Raw genomic sequence first — 25,115 nt, 5'->3', positions numbered from 1 at the left:
TCACGGCACCAATGTAACCCCTCCACCCGGGTCCTACTCGCCCCGCTACCCCCTAAACCTCACTCCCATCCAGGTCACGGCACCAATGTAACCCCTCCACCCAGGTCCTACTCGCCCCGCTACCCCCTAAACCTCACTCCCACCCGGGTCACGGCACCAATGTAACCCCTCCACCCGGGTCCTACTCGCCCCGCTACCCCCCTAAACCTCACTCCCACCCGGGTCACGGCACCAATGTAACCCCTCCACCCGGGTCCTACTCGCCTCGCTACCCCCTAAACCTCACAGGAGAATACAGGAGTGTCAGGGCTCTGTCACAAAACCAAGAAACACACTAGACCGAGGTGACAGAACCCTGACAGTTTCCCAGGTAAAACACCTAAAAATCCTCTAAATACTGTAAGATACATTTAATTGAGAAGCAATACTGCATGTGATGTTTTCATTGATTGTATCTTTAATACGAGTGTGTTTCGTCTTAATGCATTGCAGTGAATTATATGTGAGCTGCGCTTGATAGTTCGTTATTAACAATATACAACGGATGCGCTGTCCACAAAACTTCGCTAATGATGACTGCACCTTTAACATCTTATTCTTTTCCGTAAAGTTCGCTTTGGCAAGCTGTTTCAAACTCTCAAAACAAACACAAAATGAACTTCTTTTTGGCCTGATTTTGTTCGAAATGACGTCACACCAATTCGTTCTTCAATTTTGCTTTTAATAGTTACTACTACTTTTCCTAAATTCCCCAATGGACGATCCATGATCAAACAAGACAAGGTCACTGTTCCACTCTGTAATTGCTGCTTGCATCTATAATCATACTTATATTTACATATTAATAATAAGTAATAATAAGTATATCAAATGAAATACTTAAAAAGTGGAAAAAAATATGATTAATCTTCTTGATAGTGGAGTTTGAGACCATTTTTCTTTCTGTGATTTGTTTAGATCGCCCTTTCTGATAATAGTTGCTCTCTCAGTTTAGCATATGATGATGGATATGAAAATGTCAAATGATGAAAACGATCCCCTGAGCCCGACCTGCCTGAGGTGTGTGTGTGTGTGTGTGTTTCATATGACTTATAGCCAAGCTGATATCAACAGATTTGCCCTTTTCACTGTTGTGTGTGAAGACATCAGTCTTTCTGAGAGATGAGAGAGGCACTTTGAGTTCGAACAACCCAACACACACACACACACACACACACACACACAACATCATCATCATCAGATCACATTATAGGAATATTTCAGATCAGCAGCAGTTAAGCTCTAATGACATTATCTCCGTTGTCGATTTCCACAGAAAATCTTCTCGACTCGTTTACAGTGATACACTGACAGTAAAGCTTATGGGGCAAAACACTGCACCAGAATAAGCACAAAACTCAAAGTCAAAACACTAAAAGCCATTGAAGCTGATAGCTTTCATTTGATGCATGCAAAGAAATCAGAAAGAAATGGTTTACTTAAAATCCACTAAACAAGAAAAACATTTAATGTGTCTATATAGATTTTATTAATTTTTAGTTTTCATCAAGTTAAACTAAATGCAAATGAGAAATGTTGGCTTGGCAACTATTTAATTATTTAATTTCACTTTTTTATGGTTTTACATTCAGTTTCAGTTTTAGTTAACTGTAACAATCCTGATTGAGGCAGATAGTTTTTGTGCATAAACTCCGATAGAAACACATTTACCGAAGAATTACCCTTGACGCGCAAAAAAAAAAACCTCATGTGACTTTTGTGATTGGATAACTGGACTAACCAGCGGACCAATCGCATCACAGCATCTCAAATGTCATTCTGAAACGCCTGACATTTGTCATCAAAATGATTTGGTCCTCCCAGATGCATCTCACACATTAGGCATCCGAACGAGAAAAAAGATCACAGATTGCAGCAACTTACATTTATATTACAGATATTTTGTACCAATTTCCCAGGAAGTGAAAAATTAGGTCTCTTGAACACATGGGTTGGAAACAATGCTTTAATCGCAAATGTTTTAAGCGCTATTCCAATTATTCAACATCCACAATTATTCATAGCAATTTTTGAGACATTAATATCACTGCACGCATCTAATTCGTAACTATGAAGTAACTTTCTATTAAAATACATTTATTTTCCTCTATTTTTCTGCTTTAGTTAGTATGGTTTACAGAAAGTCTGTATTATCATGTATGATAAATTGCTTATATTCTCACTTGTAAATCATGTTGGAGTAAAGAGTTTGCTTAATGAATACATGTTAATGTAAACAGTCACACAACGATAATTTAATTTCTCTTCCTTCCATCATAAATATTCAGCACAGATGGTTTCATATTCAGCTGTATTTCTAATATGGATTTTCCATTACAGCTTTAATGTTACATGTATTTCACATTAATATGATTAATCGCAGTGATGTGCAATAGCAGACTGTTTCACAACTGTACAGAATTACACTGAGGTTTAATAATGTCTGTTAAACAAGATCAATCATGTTGAAGATTGAGAACCAGGCCACGCTTTTTACCCTAGTGAATGTTTCACAGCACTACATTTATTTAGGAAAATACATTTCTGTATAGAGACATCGAAAGTCTTGACTAAAAACATTTGAACAATTAATGGCAAGGGGAAAAAAATTGTTCAACAACATTGATTGAACCTATAATGGGGCAAGTTGTCACAATGAGAAGCTGCTTATTATTTGCACTGAAAATAATGCCTTGGTAGAAATTAAATATCTAAAGTAAGAAAGTAAAAAAAAGCACATTATATCTGTATTTAACTGTATTATAGGTAATTTAACAGCAAATGTATGCATATATATATACATATATTATATATATATATATATATATATATATATATATACACACACACACACACACACACACACACACACACACACACACACGCGCGCGCGCGTGCATTTATGGCTGCATTTTAGCAGAATAAATGTAACTATAATGGGGTAAGTTGTCAAAATGGGAAGCTACTCATAGTTTGCAATAATTTGAAAAGAATACCCTTTGTATTCTAAAGTAAATATCTTAAGTAATATAGACTTTTATATAGTATATAAGGCTAATTAATACCAAAAAAAGTTTTTTAACTAATATTAATATCTAAAAGTTTTAATACATTTATAATGTCTCACTTTTAAACTAGTTATAAATGAAAAATTGTCGCATATTAGCAGAATGAATGCACTAATTTGTAACATTATGCATTCCTCCTTCAAACACGGCCTCAGGATCATCTGGAGTCGCCGGGAGTCTGTTCCTCTTAAAGCGAGTTTTAATATTCCTTAGAAACCTCCGCTAATCCTCGGAGACAAGCGGGAGGATTTCATCGGCTCTGCATATGTCTCATCTCAGAAGCAAGCAGATGTGATGTTGCTGGCGACAGTAATCGTGACACGCGTGGAGCGCTGGGAGACCCGGTTCACTGACGGCTGGAAACAACGCCAGGGCTTTTGTTCCTGGCTGGTTTGTCTGAAGCCTGTTTTGGGAGGATAAAACCTGGGTTTGTTTTCATCAGCTGCTAATACAGATGCCACTTCTGAAGATCAAACTATCCGTGTTTCCCATATGGCTCTTAAAGGTGAAGCACTTCAGTGGGAATTAGTTCTGAGACGTATCGGTGTCTGATCGCCACACAAATACCTGACAGAGTTTATATGAGGTTAGAGAGAACAACCCTCTTTATAAGGTGGAAAGATCAAAGAATGATTGGATCTGACAAACCAATCCACGGTCGCTGCAGATTCAAGATGATGCTGCGGGAACAACAGCTTTTCATCATCGAATGGCCTTATATAAAGCCATGTTTGCATTCAATATGCATCAGATGGTCCATGAACGCTCTATCCATCTGAGACTGAAAATACAAGACTGAATCAGATGCGGGATAAAACTACAGTAAACATCTTTAAGCTGCCTCAGAATACATGCGGTGTGTAAGGGCTCTGGAGGCCGGAGAATTGATCCGGGCCACAGACGGATCAGATCCCTGAGGATCGGATGGATTAGACTCACACACACTCATAGTGAGCAGTGTGTGCTGGGTAACAGATGCTGCTCTGGTGAACGTGTGGACGCTTTACTCAAACACTAGACGTGCAAATTAAAATTCAAGTGCACACACACACACACACACACACACACAGAGAGAGACAAGCTTTAGTTAATTACACACACTCATGTGTGAAGAACACTTTAATTTACAGTTGTGTAGTGGACACACACGCCACCATCTGAGCCCTGACAAACACACACTTACTCCTGATCCTCACACACATCCAGTCCATGATCTCTGTTTCAAACCCTAGTGAGCTGTCTACATGAGCAGCTCCCTTCTAAGGGGACTTTCACATTAAACACGCATGCATAAGATTTGACTTGCACTGATTTAGTAGAGCTGAGAAGTCATACTTTAAAGAGGGCATATTGGCATAAGTCTTGATGTTGTTTTTGAGCTCTACTAGAACAGGTTTTCATGCTTGAATGTTAAAAAACACATTATTTTCCTCATATTCTCCATTGTTGCAGCTCGTCTCTTCCCAGTCTGTCAGTAACGCTCTGTTTACTTCCTGTCTCTATGAAGCCCCTCCTTCTGAAAAGCACACTGTGCTCTGATTGGTCGGCTGGAGCAGTGTGTTGTGATTGGTCGAGCGCTTCGAGTGTGTTTGGGAAATGTCCCGCCCCTTACCATAACCGCCAGTTTAACACACTACTAACTAACTCAACCAGGCCCCGCCCCTTTATTCTGCATATGGATTATTTAAATGAGGAATATTGTGGCGTGTTCGTTCCCGGAAGAAACTCATGACGACAATGGAGGCGTTTCAAGGAGTTTAGAAAAAGTGACACTGATATAGAGAAGAACTTTGTGACTTTGCAGAGATTTTTTATGTTCAAACAGCAACATTACACACTAAAAGATGAACCTTTTTAAATACAACACAAAGAGCTATTGTGCTTCTTTCTCATCTTCTTTCTAGTTTCATCTTACAGGTCAGGACGTCCGTATCCACTGGAGGCGAGAAGTAAAAGTCGTCAGCCCAGATATCAACGTCAGAGTTCATTATTTGGTTGTTTCCTGCTCCATTTCTCACAGACACACACACACTTTCTGCACACACTGTTCTTCATTGGTCTCATACAGTGAGAGTTGATTGTATTGCCTGAAGATTCAGTGCCACTGCTGCTCTAATGTAGTTTGGGAAGATGAGACATGCCTCTGAATTGTTATCATTATATATATTGATTGAATTTTTCTTATCTTTCCTTACCTAACATCAAATAACAACTTTATACACACCTCTGTACCGTGTGTGCTCCAATGAGTCCAAACGGGAGAGAATCATATCAAACCTGTCAATATCACGTGCGACTCAACATAAAAAGGAAGAAAAAGGATTTTGCATAAAGAAAATAAAGCCCATTATTTGTTTATTTTTGGATTGTGGCAATATAATATAATATATATATTTTTATATTTCATAGTTATTACATATATATATATCATTATTTTAATAAAAATAGTTATTATATTTTAATAATTAATTAATTTAAATAACTATATTATTTAAACTAATACATGATTTAAGTATTTATAATAGTAGTATTTGTTTGTATTGAGTTTAGTTAGTTTAGTTTTGTATTACAGTAATGTCCTTGATTTTTAAGACTTTAAAAAAAAAAAAAATTATTTGCAAAATAATACTAAAATATTATATTATTTTTTTATAACACACACACACACACACACACACACACACACACACACATATTACATTCTTATGCCATAATATTATACATGATATCTATTACACGCCTATTTTTTTCATTTGTGATCAAATTTGACAAATACAGTAAACCATGTTTTACACTGAGCCGATATTCAAATGTCAATGAGGTGCATTAAAGATGTTGGTCAGACTTGCCATACCTTATTAAAAACCACTCACAAAATTTGAGTTCGCTATTGACCAGAAGCAATGCCTGATGTGAACCATTCCTCCAACACAAGATCTCAAATCAGACCACATCAACATCTATACCTCAAGCCAGCTGTAAAGTACGGCACAGTTTGGAGCCGCTTTTCTCCCTCAGGTCCTGGAAATCTTGCTATCTTCAACGGAAAATGAATTTAAGTTTGCCACCACATTATTGTAATAAGAGTGGACATTAATTAAAAGAACGTAAGGCAATCTGTCTGCCAACTGAAGCTCAACAGAAGTCGGTGACGCAACAGGAAAACAACCCAAAAAACCGGACTAAATCAACAATGAACGACTTCAACAGATGAAAAAACCTTCTGGAGAGAAACAATCAGAGTCAACGCCACTGCGATGATGTGGTATATCACCTGAAAGAGCGATTCACACCACACATCTCAAGAAAACTGCTCAAACCAAAGCCCTCTGGTGCTAAACTCCCCCTGACCAAGTGCAGGTCTGATGCACAATTACAGTAAAAACTCTACTTTGGGTTATTGGTTACAAAAGTAAGTTATAGCAATTGCTAAATTGCACAGCTATATAAAGTTTGAAATATATTTTATATCCAACTGCATCCGCATACATACAGTAAGTCAGGTATACTACTGTATATAGCAAATCTCAACTGCCTCTTTTTATTTTGTTACAAAATGTAACAATATTGTCGCCCAGCTCTTTATATAAAGTTGGGTTACACTTCACTCTAAAAAATGCTGGGTTGTTTTAACCCAATTTTGGGTCAAAAATGGACAAACCCAACTTTTGCGTTCAATTTTTAAATGACATTTTTAACCCAACGTTTGGGTTTGTCCATATTTGACCCAAAATTGGGTTAAAACAACCCAGCATTTTTTAGAGTGTTTATTTTAAGGTGTCATTGTTACAGTATAATTATATATTTAAGTACTGAGTAATATTAAGCAACTACATGTACTTACTATAGGGTTAGGGTAGGATTAGGATTTGGTTGAGGGTTAGTTGCATGTAATTATGCATCATTTTCTGTTATTACTATGGTAAGTATATGTAACATATGTAACAAGGACACTGTAAAATAAAGTGTTACCAAAAGTTGTTACATATGTCCTTGTTACATATTACATAGTAATAACAGTAAATTATGCATAATTACATGCAACTAACCCTCAACCAAACCATAACCCTATAGGAAGTACGTTGTTGCTTAATATTACCCAGTACTGAAATATATAATTATACTGTAAAAATTTCACCTTAAAATAAAGTGTAACCTTAAGTTGGATATAGACAACTGGTTAAAAGTAATAATTAAGATTTTATTGATGAAGGAGTCTTTTATGCTTACCAAGGCTGCATTTACTTGATCAAAACTACAGAAATTACAATTTAAAATAAGTTTTCTATTAGAATACTTTTTAAAATGTTTTTTTTTACATTTTTTTATGCAAAGTTTAATTTTCAACCTTTCTTATTATTATCAATGTTGAAAACAGTTGTGGGGCTCAATACATTCATTCTACATTTTTATGGAAATCGTGATACTTTTTTTCCCCAGGATTCTTTGATGAATAGAAAGTTCAAAAGAACGGTGTTTATTTGAAATATATAAATATTTTAAAACATTATTAATGTATTTATTGTCACGTTTGATCTATTTAATGCATTCTATGTTTTTAATCTAAATCACTGTATTTTTGATCAAATAAATGCTGCCTTGGTGAGAATAAGATAAGTCTTTCAAAAACATAAAATCTTAATGTTGACCAGCAGTGTATAAGTATGGCCAGCTTTTCTTTCCATAAATGCATACATTATATTCACGTAAAGTGATATACTATATAGAAAATCTCATTGCAGAATGTAACTATATTATTGCCTAGCTCTTTATATAAAGTTGGATATACAGTATAGGTCCAACATTTTCCACATACATATATTACACTCGCATAGGACGATATATATAGCAAATACCAACTGCTTGATTACTCGCATCATCGCAAATGTAAACTTTATTGTCGTCAAGCTCTAATCTGCTAAATAAAGATGTTAAGATATTATCAACATTAACATTGTGATTTTCAAATGGTAGACTATTTTCCACTGACTTAAAAGATTTTTTACGACTCTCTGAATTAAATACAGAACAATCGTAAAGCTGTTTAGACATCTTAGCTGTTGAGATGTATGATAGATTTTATACAAAATGCAGAATTGTGATCTTCATTTTTTATAGATTCAAATGTTTTGTATGACTCTATTGATTTTGCAATAAAAAAAATGTAAAAAAAAAACATCGTGATTTTCCGTAAAGCTGTTTTGAAACAATGTGTATTGTGAAAAGCGCTATACAGTTGGATTTGAATTGACTAAATAAGCCATTTTTGTTTGTTCTGGTTCTGGTAATATCATATCTCTCACCTTAAACTCCGTCTCAATGTTGGCGAGTCGTGCGAGTTCGTTGCTGAGCTCCAGAGCCGTCAGTACGGGATCTTCGCTGGACAGCGCCAGGTAGGCGGCGCTGGCGAGCCCTTTGTACGCGTTCATGCGCGACCTCGAGTGACTGAAAGAGTCGCGTCTCTGTTTCTCCGTGCACTCGTAGCACTTGCAGAAGTAGTCGTGCGGTCGCTCGATCCTGGCTCCTTTCATTAGCAGGATGTGTACGATCTCGTACTCCTGACAGTGAGCGGCCAGAATCACCGGCGTCACGTCGTGCGAAAAACGCGTCCCGTCCTCGTCGTAGGCGTAGAAGTCATCGTCCCTCAGCTCCTGCTCCAGCGGGCTCAAAGTCAGTCTCAAACCGCCCGCGAACGCCGGATGAGCCAAAATGGCCTCCACGATTCGCACGTACCCTTTGCTGATCGCTAAAAGAAGCGCGTCGCCCACGCGAGCCATTCCGTCTTTCTTCAGGAGGAGCTCGGTGACCTCCAGGTGCTCATTGCCGACTGCCAGCTGTAACGCGTTTTGACCCATGTAGTCCACGCAGTTGAAGTTGAGTGTTTTGGACTCGTCCAGCATCTTGCGGACGACAGGAATGTTCCCGTACTCCGCAGCGTCGAGGAAACGCTCCTCCTCCACCGTGAGACTGGAGCCACGTTCATTGAACATGTAAGCGGGGCCTCGGATGGCCTGGCGACGGCCCTTCTCTCGCAGGGTGGTGTGCCTGCGATTCATGACCTCTGACCTGAGAGAAAACATAGATTAGTAAAGAGTTAGTCGCAATCCATATTATTTGTAATGAGATACAGAATATTCAATGAAGAACTTGACTTTATCCATCAATAAGTTAAAGTGTCCCTATTACACTATTACCTTTCATGCAGAGATGTTTGTGAATGTAAAAGCTCTTCAAAGTTTCAAAGGTCAAAGTGCAGATAAATGGAGTTATTGTGTCCCAAAAGAAAGAAACGATTCTGAACTGCCTGAAACGAGTTGTCAGTAATTCCAGTCTTACTTCCTGCACGAACCTATGTGGGTTTGTAACTAATTTGCATAATTCCAGCCAATGGTTTTAATTGGCTGTCCGTAAATTACACCTACTTTTCCCCGCCCACAAACACTATAGTTGTATCTGAGACTGGAAGAGTTTGGTTCGTGTTGTTCATGTCGAGAAGACGCTGTTTTCTGCTGACAAAGCAAATCCACTTTGATGAGATTGATACAATAAAACCCACGCCATCGTTACTGTTCGTATCACTGTGTGTCAAGAGCTGAGATTCAGATATGCTAATGACCATTTGGTCTCGGACACGCCCAGTAAGTGTTCGGCCAATCACAACAGACTGGGCCACTAGACCAATCAGAGCAGAGCAGCTCTCAGAGAGGCGGGGTTTAGAGAGACTGAATCTTGATCGAACCATTTCAGACACTGAGAGGAAAGAGCTGATGCTGCACTGGATATTATGAGAAAAACAAAGTGTGTTTTACATTGGATGCATGTAAACCTATTTTTCACAATTCAGTATAGCATGCACAATAGGACCAGGAGCATTTTAAGAAAGAAAATAAAGTCAGTTTTTCTGCTACCATTTAACTGAGATATAAACCAGTATTTATGTCAGAGTAAATCAGAGAATATGTATATGTTTATTATATCTGTTTAGTATATTATATCAGAGTATATGTTTGTTTATAGTTAGATTACCTAGTTAGATTAGTTAGATTACCTTTTTTATAAAGGCTGTGTATCTATATATACGTAACACATACATGTCTCTACATATTGCAGAATAACAATAAAGCTCACTTGAGCTGACTTGATTTTACAGTTGTTACCTAAAGTTAAAAAGAGAGTATAAAAAGACTTAGTTGTTAGAAAGTTGGTTGCCAAGGCAAAATTTTCATTTAGCTGAAGTACTAAAATATAGACATACATTTTTTTAAATCACAATATTTAAATAATAATAATAATAATAAAAAAACAATATTTGAATGAAAAGGAAAGTATAAAAAAACTACTTAGAATAAATACTATGATAAAATAGTAATGATACTAAAATAACATTGAGAAAACAACACAAACTAGCTGTAAAAGGCTGCAGCTAAAGAGTTTAAATGAGTGTGTTTAATTCAACTAGTCTAATCTGCTCTGTTCACTGCACAGCACGAGATTCAATCCATGACTGTTTGTCAATAGACTGATTGCCTAAAACAGCCAATCACAGCTCTGCTTTTAGAAGTTGCTAAATTGGCCTTTCACGCCACATGAGTCAATCATGACCTATGATTGGACCAATAATCAATGACATCAGAGATCAGCTCGGGGTTGCAGCTTTTTCTATAGATCTCACACTGTCATGCACGTGATGTTCAAGTGTGGGACCAAAAGCTAAGAAAATGCCATGATTTTAATAATTCTGGGATAAAATACACACACTTGTGTTTTGTCATTTCTAGATGAGAGTGAGAGTGGACACTTTAAAAATGACATGATGATTGCAGATGCTATATTTGTTTAAAAAGCATTTCAATTTTAGTCCTCTTGATCACAGTCTTGTCTGAAATTGCACACATACAAAAGAGCCTCTGGAGAAAATCCATTTATTCCGCACCAACCAGTTTCACACACACACACACACACACACACACACTGCTTATGCAGCATTGTACGGAAATATACACACACACACAAACACATGAAACATACATGTGCAGCGAGCAGATCAATGCAGTCTGGTACATGCTGTGCTGCTCTGAATATTTTATTTCTAAATGCTCTCAAAATCTGTCTCAAAGTGAGACATTTTATATTACAGCAAACTGCAGCAAGTCACAACCTGCTACAAAACAAAAACACTGTCTGCTTTTATGAAAATACACACGAATACACAATAAACCCAGAGAGTGAAAATCTAAAGTTTCCCAGTTAGACACAATCATTGAAGCGTATGTTGTTTAATTAGTGGTGTTTAAGTCAAGCATAACTATTATTATTGCTGATATTTATATGTGTGGTGTGATCAAATATCTAAAACTAAGTATTAAATCAGTGTGTGTCGTCCTGTAGCGTTTGTGAATGATTCTTCAAGAACATAAAACTGCCCAAGCGATATTACATACATAATGTCCCAGCAAGACATTGGGAACCATTTACAATGCTCATGGAAACCACTTTCTTCATAAAAATGTAAAATTGTAGATATGTCTATAGTGGGGTGGCCCATCAGTTAACTGACACTGTGCTCCTCAGAGACGGATAAAAGGCTGAAGTGATGAGAAGACATGGGAAAGATGATTACACAGCGCTCTGACACATCAAATGCAGAAAAGATTGGGTGAAAATGGAACCAATTCAAACAGCACGAGTTCCCCGAGGGAAATGAAAGAGCGTCGCACTCAAGAGAGAGAGCCATGCTGAGCGCAGACAGACAGCTCTGTGTGTGTGAGGTCATTCAGATCCTCAACGTCTGTCTCTCTCTCACACAGTTACAGGTGCATGAGTTCTGCCTTCAGCGGTGTCTGATTAAACCTGTGGGATTTCTGTGGCGCCACTAGTGGCACCAAATGGAATTGCAAAACAAACTAGATTTGTAAATTTTCTGAAGAAAATGTAAGCATTATTTACTTAATCCATGGTTCATTCTATAATCCAAAAAAGTTAAAAACATTGCAGACACCAGCTATATGTTTGCTGCTGCTGTGCGTTGCTATGGTGTTCTGGGTGGTTGCTAGGTGCTTTGATATGATGCATTATGCACCGGTGAGATCTACATATCATTGGCTGCATTTACAGGGACCCTGATAATCCGTTTGTAATCAGACTTAGCAGCACAGTCTGAATAAAGTTCATGCAACCACGTCAATCGGAATGCATTTGAAAATCTCACTGCACACAACTGGATAACACTACGATCAATCACAACAAGCCCCATACGCTTAGCTACCAGCGGAGCTAACTGGTAGATTAGACTCTTGCGTATCCGGTCGGCAAAACAGCAAAAACGCCCTTCTTGCAAAGGATCGATTCGAGCGCCGTCTTCTGTTCCTCTTTTAGATAAAAAGCCAAGTCTAACTCGTTCATTGTAGCGGCCAAAGCCGTTTCAAACATCCATAGCCATCTTGCAATGTTTACTAATGACTTCGACGTCACAGTGCTGTCGTCATCTCGCCTCTGGCCCGCCTATATCAGATAACCCGATGTGATTGGTGCAGCTCGGATCGAGGGGCATATTTAATGAGCATCATTATTCGACACCAGAGTAACTAGCTGAGCATATTCAACTTGTGCTCTCGCGAGAACTCTGGATTTCCAGGGTAGTGAAGTGGTGCAGGACAGTCCATATTTCCACAGACTGCTTGTTTTATGTGCGAAAAGGACCTTTTTTAATGCTTGATAATGTAAGCAGCACGGCACTAACCTTTGTTTGCTTGTCGTCTCCTAATTAGGACCAGAAATAGATCAATATTAAGTCTGCTTTTTAAAACAAAGAAAAGGAGGAAAAACTCTGTATATTTGTGCAGTTTATGCATGTCAAATGACTAAATCCGATTTTAAAGTTTAATCTCACATCAACCCAATCACTTTATTTAGCATTCATGTAAACACTATGTTCGATTTCATCAATCAGAATAATTTCATTCCAATTTAAACAAAAGGTGTCCATGTAAACATAGCTATTGATTTACATACTTGCATATTTATGGCAGAATAAAAAAATTTGTCTGCCATTGTTCTCCCAAACAGGTTCAAACTCACTCCACTGACTTGCGGGCTGCTTAAACAAACAGATCAATGTTTTAAAAGCATCGTCAAGAAGTCAAACTACCAATGCAGTGAACATCGGCACAGGAGAAAGCATGTATAACAGACATCTGCTTTGGTGACTATATGATGTGCTTGAGTCTGATCTGACAGTTCAGGATTAATATGAGTGAAGTTTAAACAGGGAATGATTTATGCGCCCATCCATATGGAGAAAAATGTGGAGCTGATTATCTCGACGGACACACACTCACAAAGAATAATATGCAAACTTTTTTTCTATCCTTTCATCCTACTGTATAGATCTCCTCTCATTTTTCTCTCTGCTCTCTTGTACCAGCATCAGCATATAGATAGAGCTTTTGCTCCTCATCAGCACAAAGAATGAAAGGACCAGCTGGAATTACAATGAGAGAGGAAGACTACAAGCTAGAGAAGTGAGACAGATGAAACGGAGCGGAAAGACTGAGATAAAAGAAGTGATGACCCTCTTTACAACGCTTTGAAATTATGGAGGTTCTGTTGATATTTTATGCTGGGGGAAAAAGGAAGAGAATAAATGAGGAAGTAGAAGCTGCGACCAGGACGTGACCAGGGTTTTTAAACATTAATAAAAATGATAAAGTATATAAATAATATTAAATAAACACTGAAAGTGACCGGCTCCTACTTACAATACAACACAAACATACAAGAGCACAAACATAGTCTACATGAGCAGCTCCGCTCCCTTCTAAGGCAGTGTCCTCACATGGCACCTGACTGAAACACCCTACATAGTGCAATTCTCATGTGAAGCACACGAGACACTAATTCAATCTTAAAGGGGTGGTTGATTATGATTTCACTTTTTTAACTTTAGTTAGTGTGTAATCTGCAATCTGCAAAGTTACAACACTCAAAGTTCAAAGCAAAGGGAGATATTTTCTTTTAAAGAAATCGCTTTTTAAGGACTACAACAAACGGCTGGTAGAGACTACACCACATTCCTCCCGGGTTAGTGACATCACCAACCCTAAAATTTACATAAACCCCGCCCCCTGAACACGATTTATAGATTATCAAGACAGAATATGCTAATCAGTGACTAGAAGATAACTACACATAAGCTACATAAATTCATCAACTAATCCAGGGGTGCCCAATCCTGCTCCTGCCGATCGACTGTCCTGCACAGTTCATCATCAACCCTAATCAAACACACCTGAAGCAACCAATTAAGGTCTTCAGGATCACTTGAAAATGAAAGGCAGGTGTGTTTGATTAGGGTTGGAGATGAACTGTGCAGGACAGTCGATCGGCAGGAGCAGGATTGGGCACCCCTGAACTAACCATTCAGAAACACCCTTTTGCATTCTACATGTTGTCACTTCTTCTTGAGTCTCTCCATTATTGTCTGAATCCGGTTTGAACATAAAAGGCTAAAAGTTTTTTGACATTTTCAATGCATGTCTGTGTGAGTGCAAGCTGTTGAAGCTCCGCCCCCTGTGCCGGGAGCAGCAGCTCATTCGCATTTAAAGGAACAGACACAAAACTGTGCGTTTTTGCTCACCCTCAAAAATTGAAAATTTTTACATGCTATATAAAAATATCTGTGGGGTATTTTGAGCTAAAACTTCACATACACACTCTGGGGACATCAGAGACTTATTTTACATCTTGTGAAAAGGGCATTATACCACCCCTTTAACTTCGGCATGTTGCTGATCTAACCGCACAATTCGCTAAGCATAGAAATACATAACAGACATACACTATATTGTCAAACGTTTTGGGACGTCTGCTTTTACATGCACATGAACTTTAATGACATCCCATTCTTAATCCGTAGGATTTAATATGGAGTTGGCCCACTCTTTGCAGCTATACCAGCTTCAACTCTTCTGGGAAGGCTTTCCACAAGGTTAAGGAGTGTGTTTATGGGAAAGCACATTTGTGAGGTCAGGCACTGGTGTTGGACGAGAAGGACTGGCTCACAGTCTCCGCTCTAGTTCATCCCAAAGGTGTTCTATCGGGTTCAGGTCAGGACTCTGTGCAGGCCAATCAAGTTCCTCAACATCCATGTCTTTATGGGCCTTGCTTTGTGTACTGGTGCGCAGTCATGTTGGAACAGGAACATCCCCAAACTGTTCCCGAAAAGTTGGGAGCATGAAATTGTCCAAAATGTCTTGGTATGCATTAAGAGTTCCTTTCACTGGAACTAACCCCTGAAAAACAACCCCACACCATAACCCCCCCTCCACCTAACTTTACACTTGGCACAATGCAGTCAGGCAAGTACCGAACAGAACACGTCTCCACGAGTCCAGTGGCGGCGTTCTTTACACCACTGCATCTGACACGCGTTGCATTGCACTTGATGATGTAAGGCTTGGATGCAGATGCTCAGCCATGGAAACACATTCCATGAAGCTCTACACACTGTTCCTGAGCTAATCTGAAGGCCACATGAAGGTTGGAGGTCTGTAGCTATTGACTCTGCAGAAAGTTGGCGACTTCTGTGCACTGTGAGCCTCAGCATGACCCCGATCTGTGATTTTATGTGGCCTACCACCTCATGGCTGAGTTGCATTTGTTCCCAACTGCTTCCACTTTGTTATAATACCACTAACAGTTGACCGTGGAATATTTAGTAGTGAGGAAATTTCACGAATGGACTTATTGCACAGGTTGAAACCTGGTACCACGCTTAATATCACTGCTGAGAGCAACCCATTCTTTCACAGATGTTTGTAGAAGCGTCTGCATGCCTAGTGCTTGATTTTATACAACTGTGGCCATGGAAGTGATTGGAACACCTGAATTCAATGATTTGGAGGGGTGTCCCAGTACTTTAGGCAATATAGTGTACATCATTATCTGATTATATAGTCCATTTTGTAACAGACTGAACCATTTTTAGCAATACCTTTCTGCAATTTTATTTCATCACAGCTTTTATTGATAAGAATGCATTTATAGTTGGGTGTGGCTTATTCAAACCAATCTGAAATGTAGGGACGGAGACACTATTATAAATAAGTGAAGGTCTTATTATTTTCTCCTGGCTAAGTTTCACATACATAAGTGCAAATTCTCCAATTATAAACCACATTCTGAAACAAGTTTCAACAATATTTTGTAAAGATCTCTGTATCGGAAAATCCAAAAGCGATCAAAATACTATCGTACTGGGGTTTTTTTTTTTATCTCTCTTTTTTACTTCTGATATCATTATGATTATTAGCATTGTCTCCCTAACTGTTTTTGTTGTTGTTATTCTTCTTTTGTATCTATTATTGATTGTTACTCTGTTATACTGTAATTATATTGTCATATGATTTGTTTCCATGAGTATAAAAACTATATATTTAAAGAGATAATTCAACCCTAAATGAAACATCACACTCATGTCGCTCCAAACCAATATTACATTCTCACAGAATTAGATATCCTTAATTTTCCCAGCAATCTTTTCCACACAATGAAAGTACACAGAGAACAGGGACAAGCTCCCAAAAGTACAAAAAGCAATTTTGGTTTGTTTTTCACACAAAGCTATTGTATGACGTCAGAAGACTTTATAGCGAATACGTCGTCTGGATACTGTAATGGTACTTCGTGAAATTTTTGGAGCGTAAAAACTCTCTTTCAGAGTATGAGAAGAAAATCAGCAAGAGCATTTTTCAATTTCTTCTTTTTTGTTCCAAAAAAAGACAGTCATACAGCTTTATATGGACATAAAGGTAAGTAAATGATGACAGAATCCTTATATTTGGGTGAGGCCTTCGGAAAATAACTCCAGTCATGTTCAAGTCGAGTCTCATCTGGAGATTGACATGGAGATAAATGAAGATCTGATTCTGCCTGCAGTATCATTACCGCTGGAGCGGATCAGATGATGACACAGGCAGCTTGTCTGGAATATTTTGGCAGGTTATTATTGTTTTCATCTCAGGCTGCAGGCAGTGTCTTGAGACCAGAACCAAAACTACAAACCATGTCTCTCTTTCTTTCAACCTCGCACACACTTTCAGGCAATTATAGGCTGAACATTAATATACTGTCAGACATCAATATTTAAAGACGTATCGTGGTGATTCGAGGCCTGATTTTTGCACCAACTCAATGGAGCTCAAAGAAGATGATCAGCGCATGCGCATCATAGCCTACTGGAGAGCGTCAATCAGGAAACTATCTAACCTCTCTATCAAAACACCTTCAAAGTCAGATCAGTTATCCACGCTAAATTATCATTCAGATAATAGTTACTATTATTAAATAATAGAACTTAAATTGATAAAATACGCGCGTCGCGTGCACCTGCGACACATCACGTGACAATACAAAAACTGAGGTGATAATTAATTAATGCCCAAAATGCTCAAGACACTACTTACAATGCAATTTTTTATAACTACAATAACATTAAATACACTATAAACTAATAGAGTAATGCAAGAACTATAGCTGAAAGATACATTAAATGATTATTATTATATAAATGCTAAATTAAAAACTGCATAATAAACAGAAAGTAGAGCAAATTACACAAGCTATTAACTTAACTACCCATAAATAAAATGTATTTAGTTTTGTGCAAGTCGAACCCACTGAAAATATTAGGGTAGGCTACATTTAATCTAGGCTATTAGGGTAAATTTAATCTATATACACTGTAAAAGTGAAAATATGCTGTTCTTGCATTAAAAACCAATTTTATCTCCATCGATCCTTTCGATGACTCCATGACTTTCGAAAGTATAAGCAAGTTGATTCGGTCATATTAAATGATAGTTTTGACTTTAAAAAAATGCAGTTAATTGAAAGATAGAAATCAAGCAGTTTTTTTGACTCACGCGTGCAGTGGAGCGCAGCTGTGCGGGGTCTCGATCACCTCCTCCGGGCTGCGCGTCTCATGATCGGGTCTGTGCGGGGAGCACCGTCGCTGTCCGCGGTTCTGGAGACCGTCGCGCACCGGAGACGCGCCGCTGCATCGCACGGGACGCGCCGGCGAGCGCCTGATGATCAACTCCAGCGGATCGCGGGGAGACGCGTCTCTGGATCGGGTGTGCGGTGGGTCGGTGCGCGGATGTGGATCAGATGCCCGCCGGTTCAAGGGTCCTGGCGGCTGAGGGAGAGGAGTCTGACCGGCAGAAGCTGGAGAGGAGGAGGAGGAGGAGAGGGAGGAAGAGGAGAGGGAAGAGGAGGCACGGAGACCCTCGCCTTCGTCAGACATCGGGAGAGCTCGTGCTCCACATCTGGTGAGTGAAGGGGCTTCATGAAACTGACACGCGCAACTTAAGCAACAAGTGGAAGAAGAGTTTTACCCTCACGTCAACACACACACACACACACAAATCAAAGAGGTGTGGCTTGATGCATTACATGGTCAAAAGTATGTGGACTGGACACCCTACAAATGCACTCATGCATATAACTTTCATTCTGTGGAACACAAACGAAGATGCAATGAGAAATTAAACTGTTTTTTGTTTTTGTTTTTTTCTTGAAAATCTTAGTCATCCTTCACTTTTAATTGAATGCAAAAGAGTGAGATGGACATTCTGAACATCTACAGGAATTTTGTCTGGTAGCTAAACGTGATTTAATAAGACCACAATCAATGTAATGCAGTGTAATATGCTATACTCAATCTAAAGCAGTTTTAAAAATGATTGTAATTGTTTTATAATCATCATGCAAGCCGTTTTATGAGCTTATATTAATCGAGAGACTGCATGAAGTATTTGTAGGCTACTTTACAAAAATGTCCATGTCGCACTGCATGCGACTGTTATATTAGTATAATTGAGATACTATTATAGTTTTATTAAAAACATTTTTTTTATTAAATTATTTTATTTCAGTTTACTTTTATTTAAAGTGACCGTTTTTTTTTGTTTGTTTTTTTGTTTTTTTGTTAACTATAATAACCCTGCTGCATAACATTTATGTGAACTGCAAAAAGCTTAAAGGTAGATTTTTGCATTCATAAAAATGTTAACCTAACATCTTGAAAAGCTCATGCCCATGTTATTGTCAACTACCCAGATTTTGATGCGGATCTTTGATTTCATTCAGAAGTTGCACAGCAAAGCTACACATTAAAAACCACCTACTGTATATTATATTTTGTATTCTCAACCATAAAACCCACCCACACCAAACACGCCTGTGACATCAGAATACTGACCGGTTAACATTGCATGGCACTCGAGTCCAAGGTCTTTATTCAGGGAGAGTGAGCAGGATGTGCGAGTGGAAAGGTGATTTGCTTCATGGTCAAACAAACACTTAAAAGCTCAGCGAGCATCGGATAAAAAAATATCAGCAATATCAGGGTTAGTGACCTGGAAGTATCGGGGTTTGTACTTTGCAGACATGCAGAATAATAAAATAAGCAACAAAAAGACTAAAGCAAGGAAAAACTGAATTAACAAAGCAAATGAGCAAAAGACAGAGAAATATAATTAAATGCAGCTACTGTGATTGATTAGACAAACCAATGTAAGAAATAAAATATTCTGAGCACTGCAGAGAAGATGATTAGAGTGTTTGTGATGCTAAACAGGTACCTGTGTGTGTGTGTGTGTGTGTGTGTGTGTGTGTGTGTGCGTGTGTGTGTTTATCTGATCACCCCGGGTCTCTTCCTGTGTCTGATGGGCATTCTAGGAACATCCGCAGGGAGGGATTAATTGGACAAAATCAGACACTCACACACTCACACAATCAGGTGCACACAACACACAAACACACACATGGAGTAAGCCTGAGCTCCTCCTGACACTGAGAGTGTATGCAATCACTCGACTCTCTACTGAAATCAGGAGGCATTATGTTCCCTCTCCTCATCCATATCACTCCAAATATCCATTCCACGCAGTTTCTACCTGCAATCAGTGTTTAAGTCTCATGATGGGGGAGGAGAGAGAGTGAGCCAATCAGCAGTAGGGGGCGTGTCCAATTATGATGGGGGAGGAGAGAGAGAGCCAATCAGCAGTAGGGGTGTGTCCACTCATGATGGGGGAGGAGAGAGAGAGCCAATCAGCAGTAGGGGTGTGTCCACTCATGATGGGGAAGGAGAGAGAGTGAGCCAATCAGCAGTAGGGGGTGTGTCCACTCATGATAGGGAGGAGAGAGAGTGAGCCAATCAGTAGTAGGGGTTGTGTCCACTCATGATAGGGAGGAGAGAGTGAGCCAATCATCAGTAGGGGTGTGTCCACTCATGATGGTGGAGGAGAGAGAGTGAGCCAGTCAGTAGTAGGGGTTGTGTCCACTCATGATAGGGAGGAGAGAGTGAGCCAATCAGCAGTAGGGGCGTGTCCACTCATGATGGGGGAGGAGAGAGTGAGCCAATCAGCAGTAGGGGGTGTGTCCAATCATGATGGGGGGGGGGGGTGAGCCAATCAGTAGTAGGGGTGTGTCCACTCATGATGGGGGAGGAGAGAGAGTGAGCCAATCAGTAGTAGGGGTGTGTCCACTCATGATGGGGGAGGAGAGAGAGTGAGCCAATCAGCAGTAGGGGGCGTGTCCACTCATGACAGGGGAGGAGAGAGAGTGAGCCAATCAGCAGTAGGGGGCGTGTCCACTCATGAGGGGGAGGAGAGAGAGTGAGTGAACAAGAGGGAGATTTGAATACTGTAGAAAGAGAAATGGCTGAGAGACATTACAAAAGAGAAAAGGCCAGAGGAATATCACTGGAAAAAGAAAGGTTATGATCAGGGAAGAGCTTTAGGACCCGAGTTAACATCAGAAAAGCTTTCCAGTGCTGGAGAGCGCTGGTGTTAATACATGATGTAAATGATATTAATATATTCAATATATTTTAAACTGTCAAAAATGTTAAAAAAAATAAAATGTACTTAATGGCAAGAAATACATTTCCGCTAAAAATAACTTTTAGACTTAATTGCAAATGTTAGGACTTGAACAAATGTGATTATAGATTTTATAGATTTTACACACATACCCATATATAGTATGTTTTACTGTACGTACAATACACTCTCTTAGAAAGGTGGTTCTTTAGGGTTCTATGTAGATCTCTTAGGTTCTTGACTCAATTTTAAAGAGCGCTTTATGCTAAAAAAGGTTCTATTAAATGTACACTATGTAATTTTTTTCGCCGCTATGGGTCGCTAACCTCTTACAATAACAAAGGCGTAGTTTGATCACGCAACATTTGCTAAGAATTATGGATCTTGTCGTTAGCCGACCGATCTAATAATGTTTATGGATGAGTAAATACATCGATGTTTTTATCATGACTGTGATATGAAGCAGGTCGGGATTGCTAAGAGACAGCTATCAGCTCCACACGCGACGCGAGTCCCGCGGATATAAGAGGAATATGGACATTTCATTCTACCGAACTACACGCAGAATTACTACTCACAGGTCAGTTTATTAGACAAATTAAACTTGTGAGGTAACGCAGCGCTGTTTCACTTGGTCTAAAGCCCAATTTATACTTCTGCGTCGAACTCACGCCGTAGCTACGTCGTAGGCTGTGTGTAGCGCGCGTAACGTACCCTTCGGCGTACCCTGACGTGCACCTCTCCAAAAATGTAACAACGCGTCAACTCTACGCGGACGCAAGCGCTGTGATTGGTCTGCTAGGACCGCTCCCTCGGGTTTCACATGCTCCCTCTGCAAGTGTAATTGCGCGTCAAAGCGGACAACGACGCAGAAGTATAAATGAAAACCAACGCGTTGCCTACAGCGTAGAGGCTCCGGCGTAGGTGCGACGCAGAAGTATAAATCAGCCTTAACACTGTCACACTAAACTGTATTTGAATGTGTTGAAATGTATGTGTTAGTCTGTCTATATGAGACTAGCAGTAAACTAGATCAACATTAGAATAACATACAGATCATATTCTGACATTTTATCATTGTTGAACTATAAAACATTTATTAGTTTTATGTAAATGTGCTCACCTGTTTAATAAAGTACATGTAGGAGCGGTCGAAGTCTCGGACGTGGAGCTCTCGTTTATATACTGTCTATGGGAGCTCTCGGCATCTCGAAAACACTGCGCTGATATTGATTCTCGTTTTAGTTCTCCTTTTTTATCCAAAGTCTGCTTGCCATGGTCCATAATGTTTGAACGAAACAACAACAGCGTGCAGATAGACATTTCGAACTACACATTTGTCCACGTCTGTCGCTTTGGTTACTATCAGAGGGCTCTGGTTGCCATGGCAGTACGAGCGGAAACCAGGGACAACGCGGATATGACGTCATTGACGGCGACAAAACGGAAATAAAGAAACGTGCCGTGTCTTCGAATTAAATTACAAATTTCTCCTGGTTTTAAAGTTGTTGGAAACAGTCGGGATAATGTAAGTACACAAAAAAAAATATATATAACATAGATATAGTGATTTTTGCTATTTTTAAAGCAAAAAAGTTACATATTGTGCCTTTAAGGAGACTGAGAGATGTCTTAAATGATTGCATAATACTTTCATGTTTAATGGGTTTACCAGCAGTTTAATTCATAAAATTTAATTATAATAAAAAATAATCTAAACAAAAATAATTAATTAAAACTAAATCCATAAAATGATCCCATGATGGAACCCCTAAAAGTTTCTAAATATGAAGCGCCTGACAGAATCCTTTAAGATTCTATATAGAACCTTTTCTTCTAAGAGTGCAGGTCAGTAGAATCATCTGTAATGTGTCACAATACGTCCACCTAGAGCTTATTTCAGCTTATGATCAGGATCATGTTTTGGATTATGAGCTCACGGGATCAGCACTGGACACTAGAAGCCCACCGTCGGCCAGCGTGTTACAGAGACTGTCATATTTCAATCCAATATGGCCATTACTGTTAAACACTTTTAGAAAGAGGAAGGGATGGGAAGAAAGAAGAGCTTGATTCACTTCCTTTTCAGAGGAAAGGAGGCATGAGAGCTTCACAGATTCTTTCTCTCTCAATATTCACACTCAGGTCTGGATGATCTTCTGAGGGGTTCGGGTCTGACATACATTATGTATAATGGCTCTCTCTCTCGTTTGGATTCCTCTTTTTCCCCGATGGCCTCTACAAAGTACGCTCTCTATCTCTCGCTGTTTTTATATTTATTAAAAAAATGAGCACACCTATATGAAACAAGAGAATCTCCATGAAGAAGCTGTAATGCTTTCAAAGGTTTTCTGAATGCACTTTTTAAATAACTGAAGCATCAAGCTGCATTTGATGTCGTTGTAAAAATCTTTAGCACACACCAAACAATATTGGGGTGCAGGGTTTACTTGGAAACTATTTTTTACTCAGAAATGAGTACATTTCACAAATAATTACAGCATTAAATGAAATGTGAAGCATGTGCAATGCATGTGCATGTATAATGCATGTGCAAATTATGCATCATCAATAGCGATTATCTTATACAAATTAGATTGGTTTCATATGAAATTGAACCATGCGAGTTCACACGTACCAAACCCCAGACCATTTCAAGCCCTAGCTGGTCTAAGCTGGTTTCTCAGTCTCAAACGGACATACTGTACGTAGTGTGAAAGCGGCCTGAAAGCACACAGCTTCTTCACGGAAATCAGATATCTGAACTGAGCTGTCAATCATACGACTGAAGAAATCCAGCATGTCGCTCAGATCAATATAGCGTCCACCTCTTCTGCTCACCCTCAGCTGTGGTCTGACCCTCCAGATCTGGCTGTCACTTCACATTGTGGACAGAACGCTTGACATCACATTAATACCTCAACGTTCACCACTCATGCTACTGTTACAGGTCCCGGGCAGTCGGGAGGACCGTAAGCAGTTTAAAAACTTAACAATAAATGAGAGAGAGACAATAGTTCGTGGTTGCTTAAAGGTCCTCTTTGTTGTCTTTTAATCAACATTGTACTTCAGAGTCATTAAGACACTTTGAATCACAGGATTCATAAATACATTGAAATACATATAACATATAGATACTTAAATCAAATCACAATAAATAAGTAAATAAATAAATCCAGAAACCTTAACCATATGTACAGACATGCTCTAGCCTAATTCACACAACTGGCTGAACTCGAAAGTATACACAAATTAACTTCTTTATGACAAAAGCATACATGTATATGATATATATATGACATTAAAACATGTAAATAAACATTTGATATGAAAATTAATGAATTTAATAACTAACCTTAACAATAAATGAGAGAGAGACAATAGTTAGTGGTTGGTCCTCTTTGTTGTCTGAGGATGCATCACAATCGTCACGGCAACTCCACTCTCTCAACTGTCAACCAGAATTCGGAAGATGCAGCTGAGCTGCCCAATGTAAACTCACTACAGTAATAAAACTTATATATATACACAAGTAAACTGAAATAGACATAGGTAATGAAAGAAAGAAAGAAAGAAATATATACAAACAATACAATATCCCTGTGACCCAACTAAATTCAGGGTGGTCACACTACACTCACTATAAGTCCACTTATAATGTCAGTCAAGGTTTCTTCTCGCAACAGAAATGTCCCAGTTTAGTTTTTCATTAACATTTTTTATTCTTTATCAGACTTTTAGTATTACAAGCTGTACCTTTAAGACGTACCTTTAAGACATGCATATGTTAATGAAGTCATGGTTGTGATGTCTTAATCATAATGATTTCTGAATGAGTCATTTGTGCAGTTCAGCTCAAATGAACTCATTTTAAAAAAAGAAAAACCCTGTTTGTATTATTTAAAAACGGTTTGTTAAACACCAAAATAAATCAAAATAGCAGAGCAGAATATCATAAAAATCACCTGATTTTCTAAATTAACTTTTAAATAATGAACATGAAAACAGTAAAAGTACTGTACATTATTAAAATGTTATATAACTATAAATAATGACTTATGCTTCGAACGCTTCTAGAAAAACATTAGCTATCACTGATGGGACACGTTTGACACACCGTCCTGTA

The 25,115-nt window shown here is 38.7% G+C and overlaps 2 protein-coding genes across 2 annotated transcripts in view; one reads left to right on the top strand and one right to left on the bottom strand.

The window, feature by feature from the left end:
• trpc7b (transient receptor potential cation channel, subfamily C, member 7b) overlaps positions 1 to 9,163 on the bottom strand; it is a gene marked incomplete at its 5' end in the record, with an annotated part of 56,152 nt that extends 46,989 nt beyond the window's left edge. Inside the window, one exon of the mRNA XM_084133099.1 lies at positions 8,411 to 9,163. Within this exon, the coding sequence (XP_083989225.1) occupies positions 8,411 to 9,163 (753 nt within the window). The remainder of the gene's footprint in view (positions 1 to 8,410) is intronic.
• Positions 9,164 to 18,409: 9,246 nt separating this feature from the next.
• LOC311095144 (uncharacterized protein) overlaps positions 18,410 to 25,115 on the top strand; it is a 49,912-nt gene continuing 43,206 nt past the window's right edge. Inside the window, exon 1 of the mRNA XM_084133517.1 lies at positions 18,410 to 18,433. The gene's annotated coding sequence lies outside the window, so the exon portion shown is untranslated. The remainder of the gene's footprint in view (positions 18,434 to 25,115) is intronic.

This window comes from Abramis brama (assembly GCF_963993115.1).
Source record: "Abramis brama genome assembly, chromosome: 13".
Taxonomy (NCBI): domain Eukaryota; kingdom Metazoa; phylum Chordata; class Actinopteri; order Cypriniformes; family Leuciscidae; genus Abramis; species Abramis brama.
This window is presented reverse-complemented; position numbering and strand designations above follow the sequence as displayed.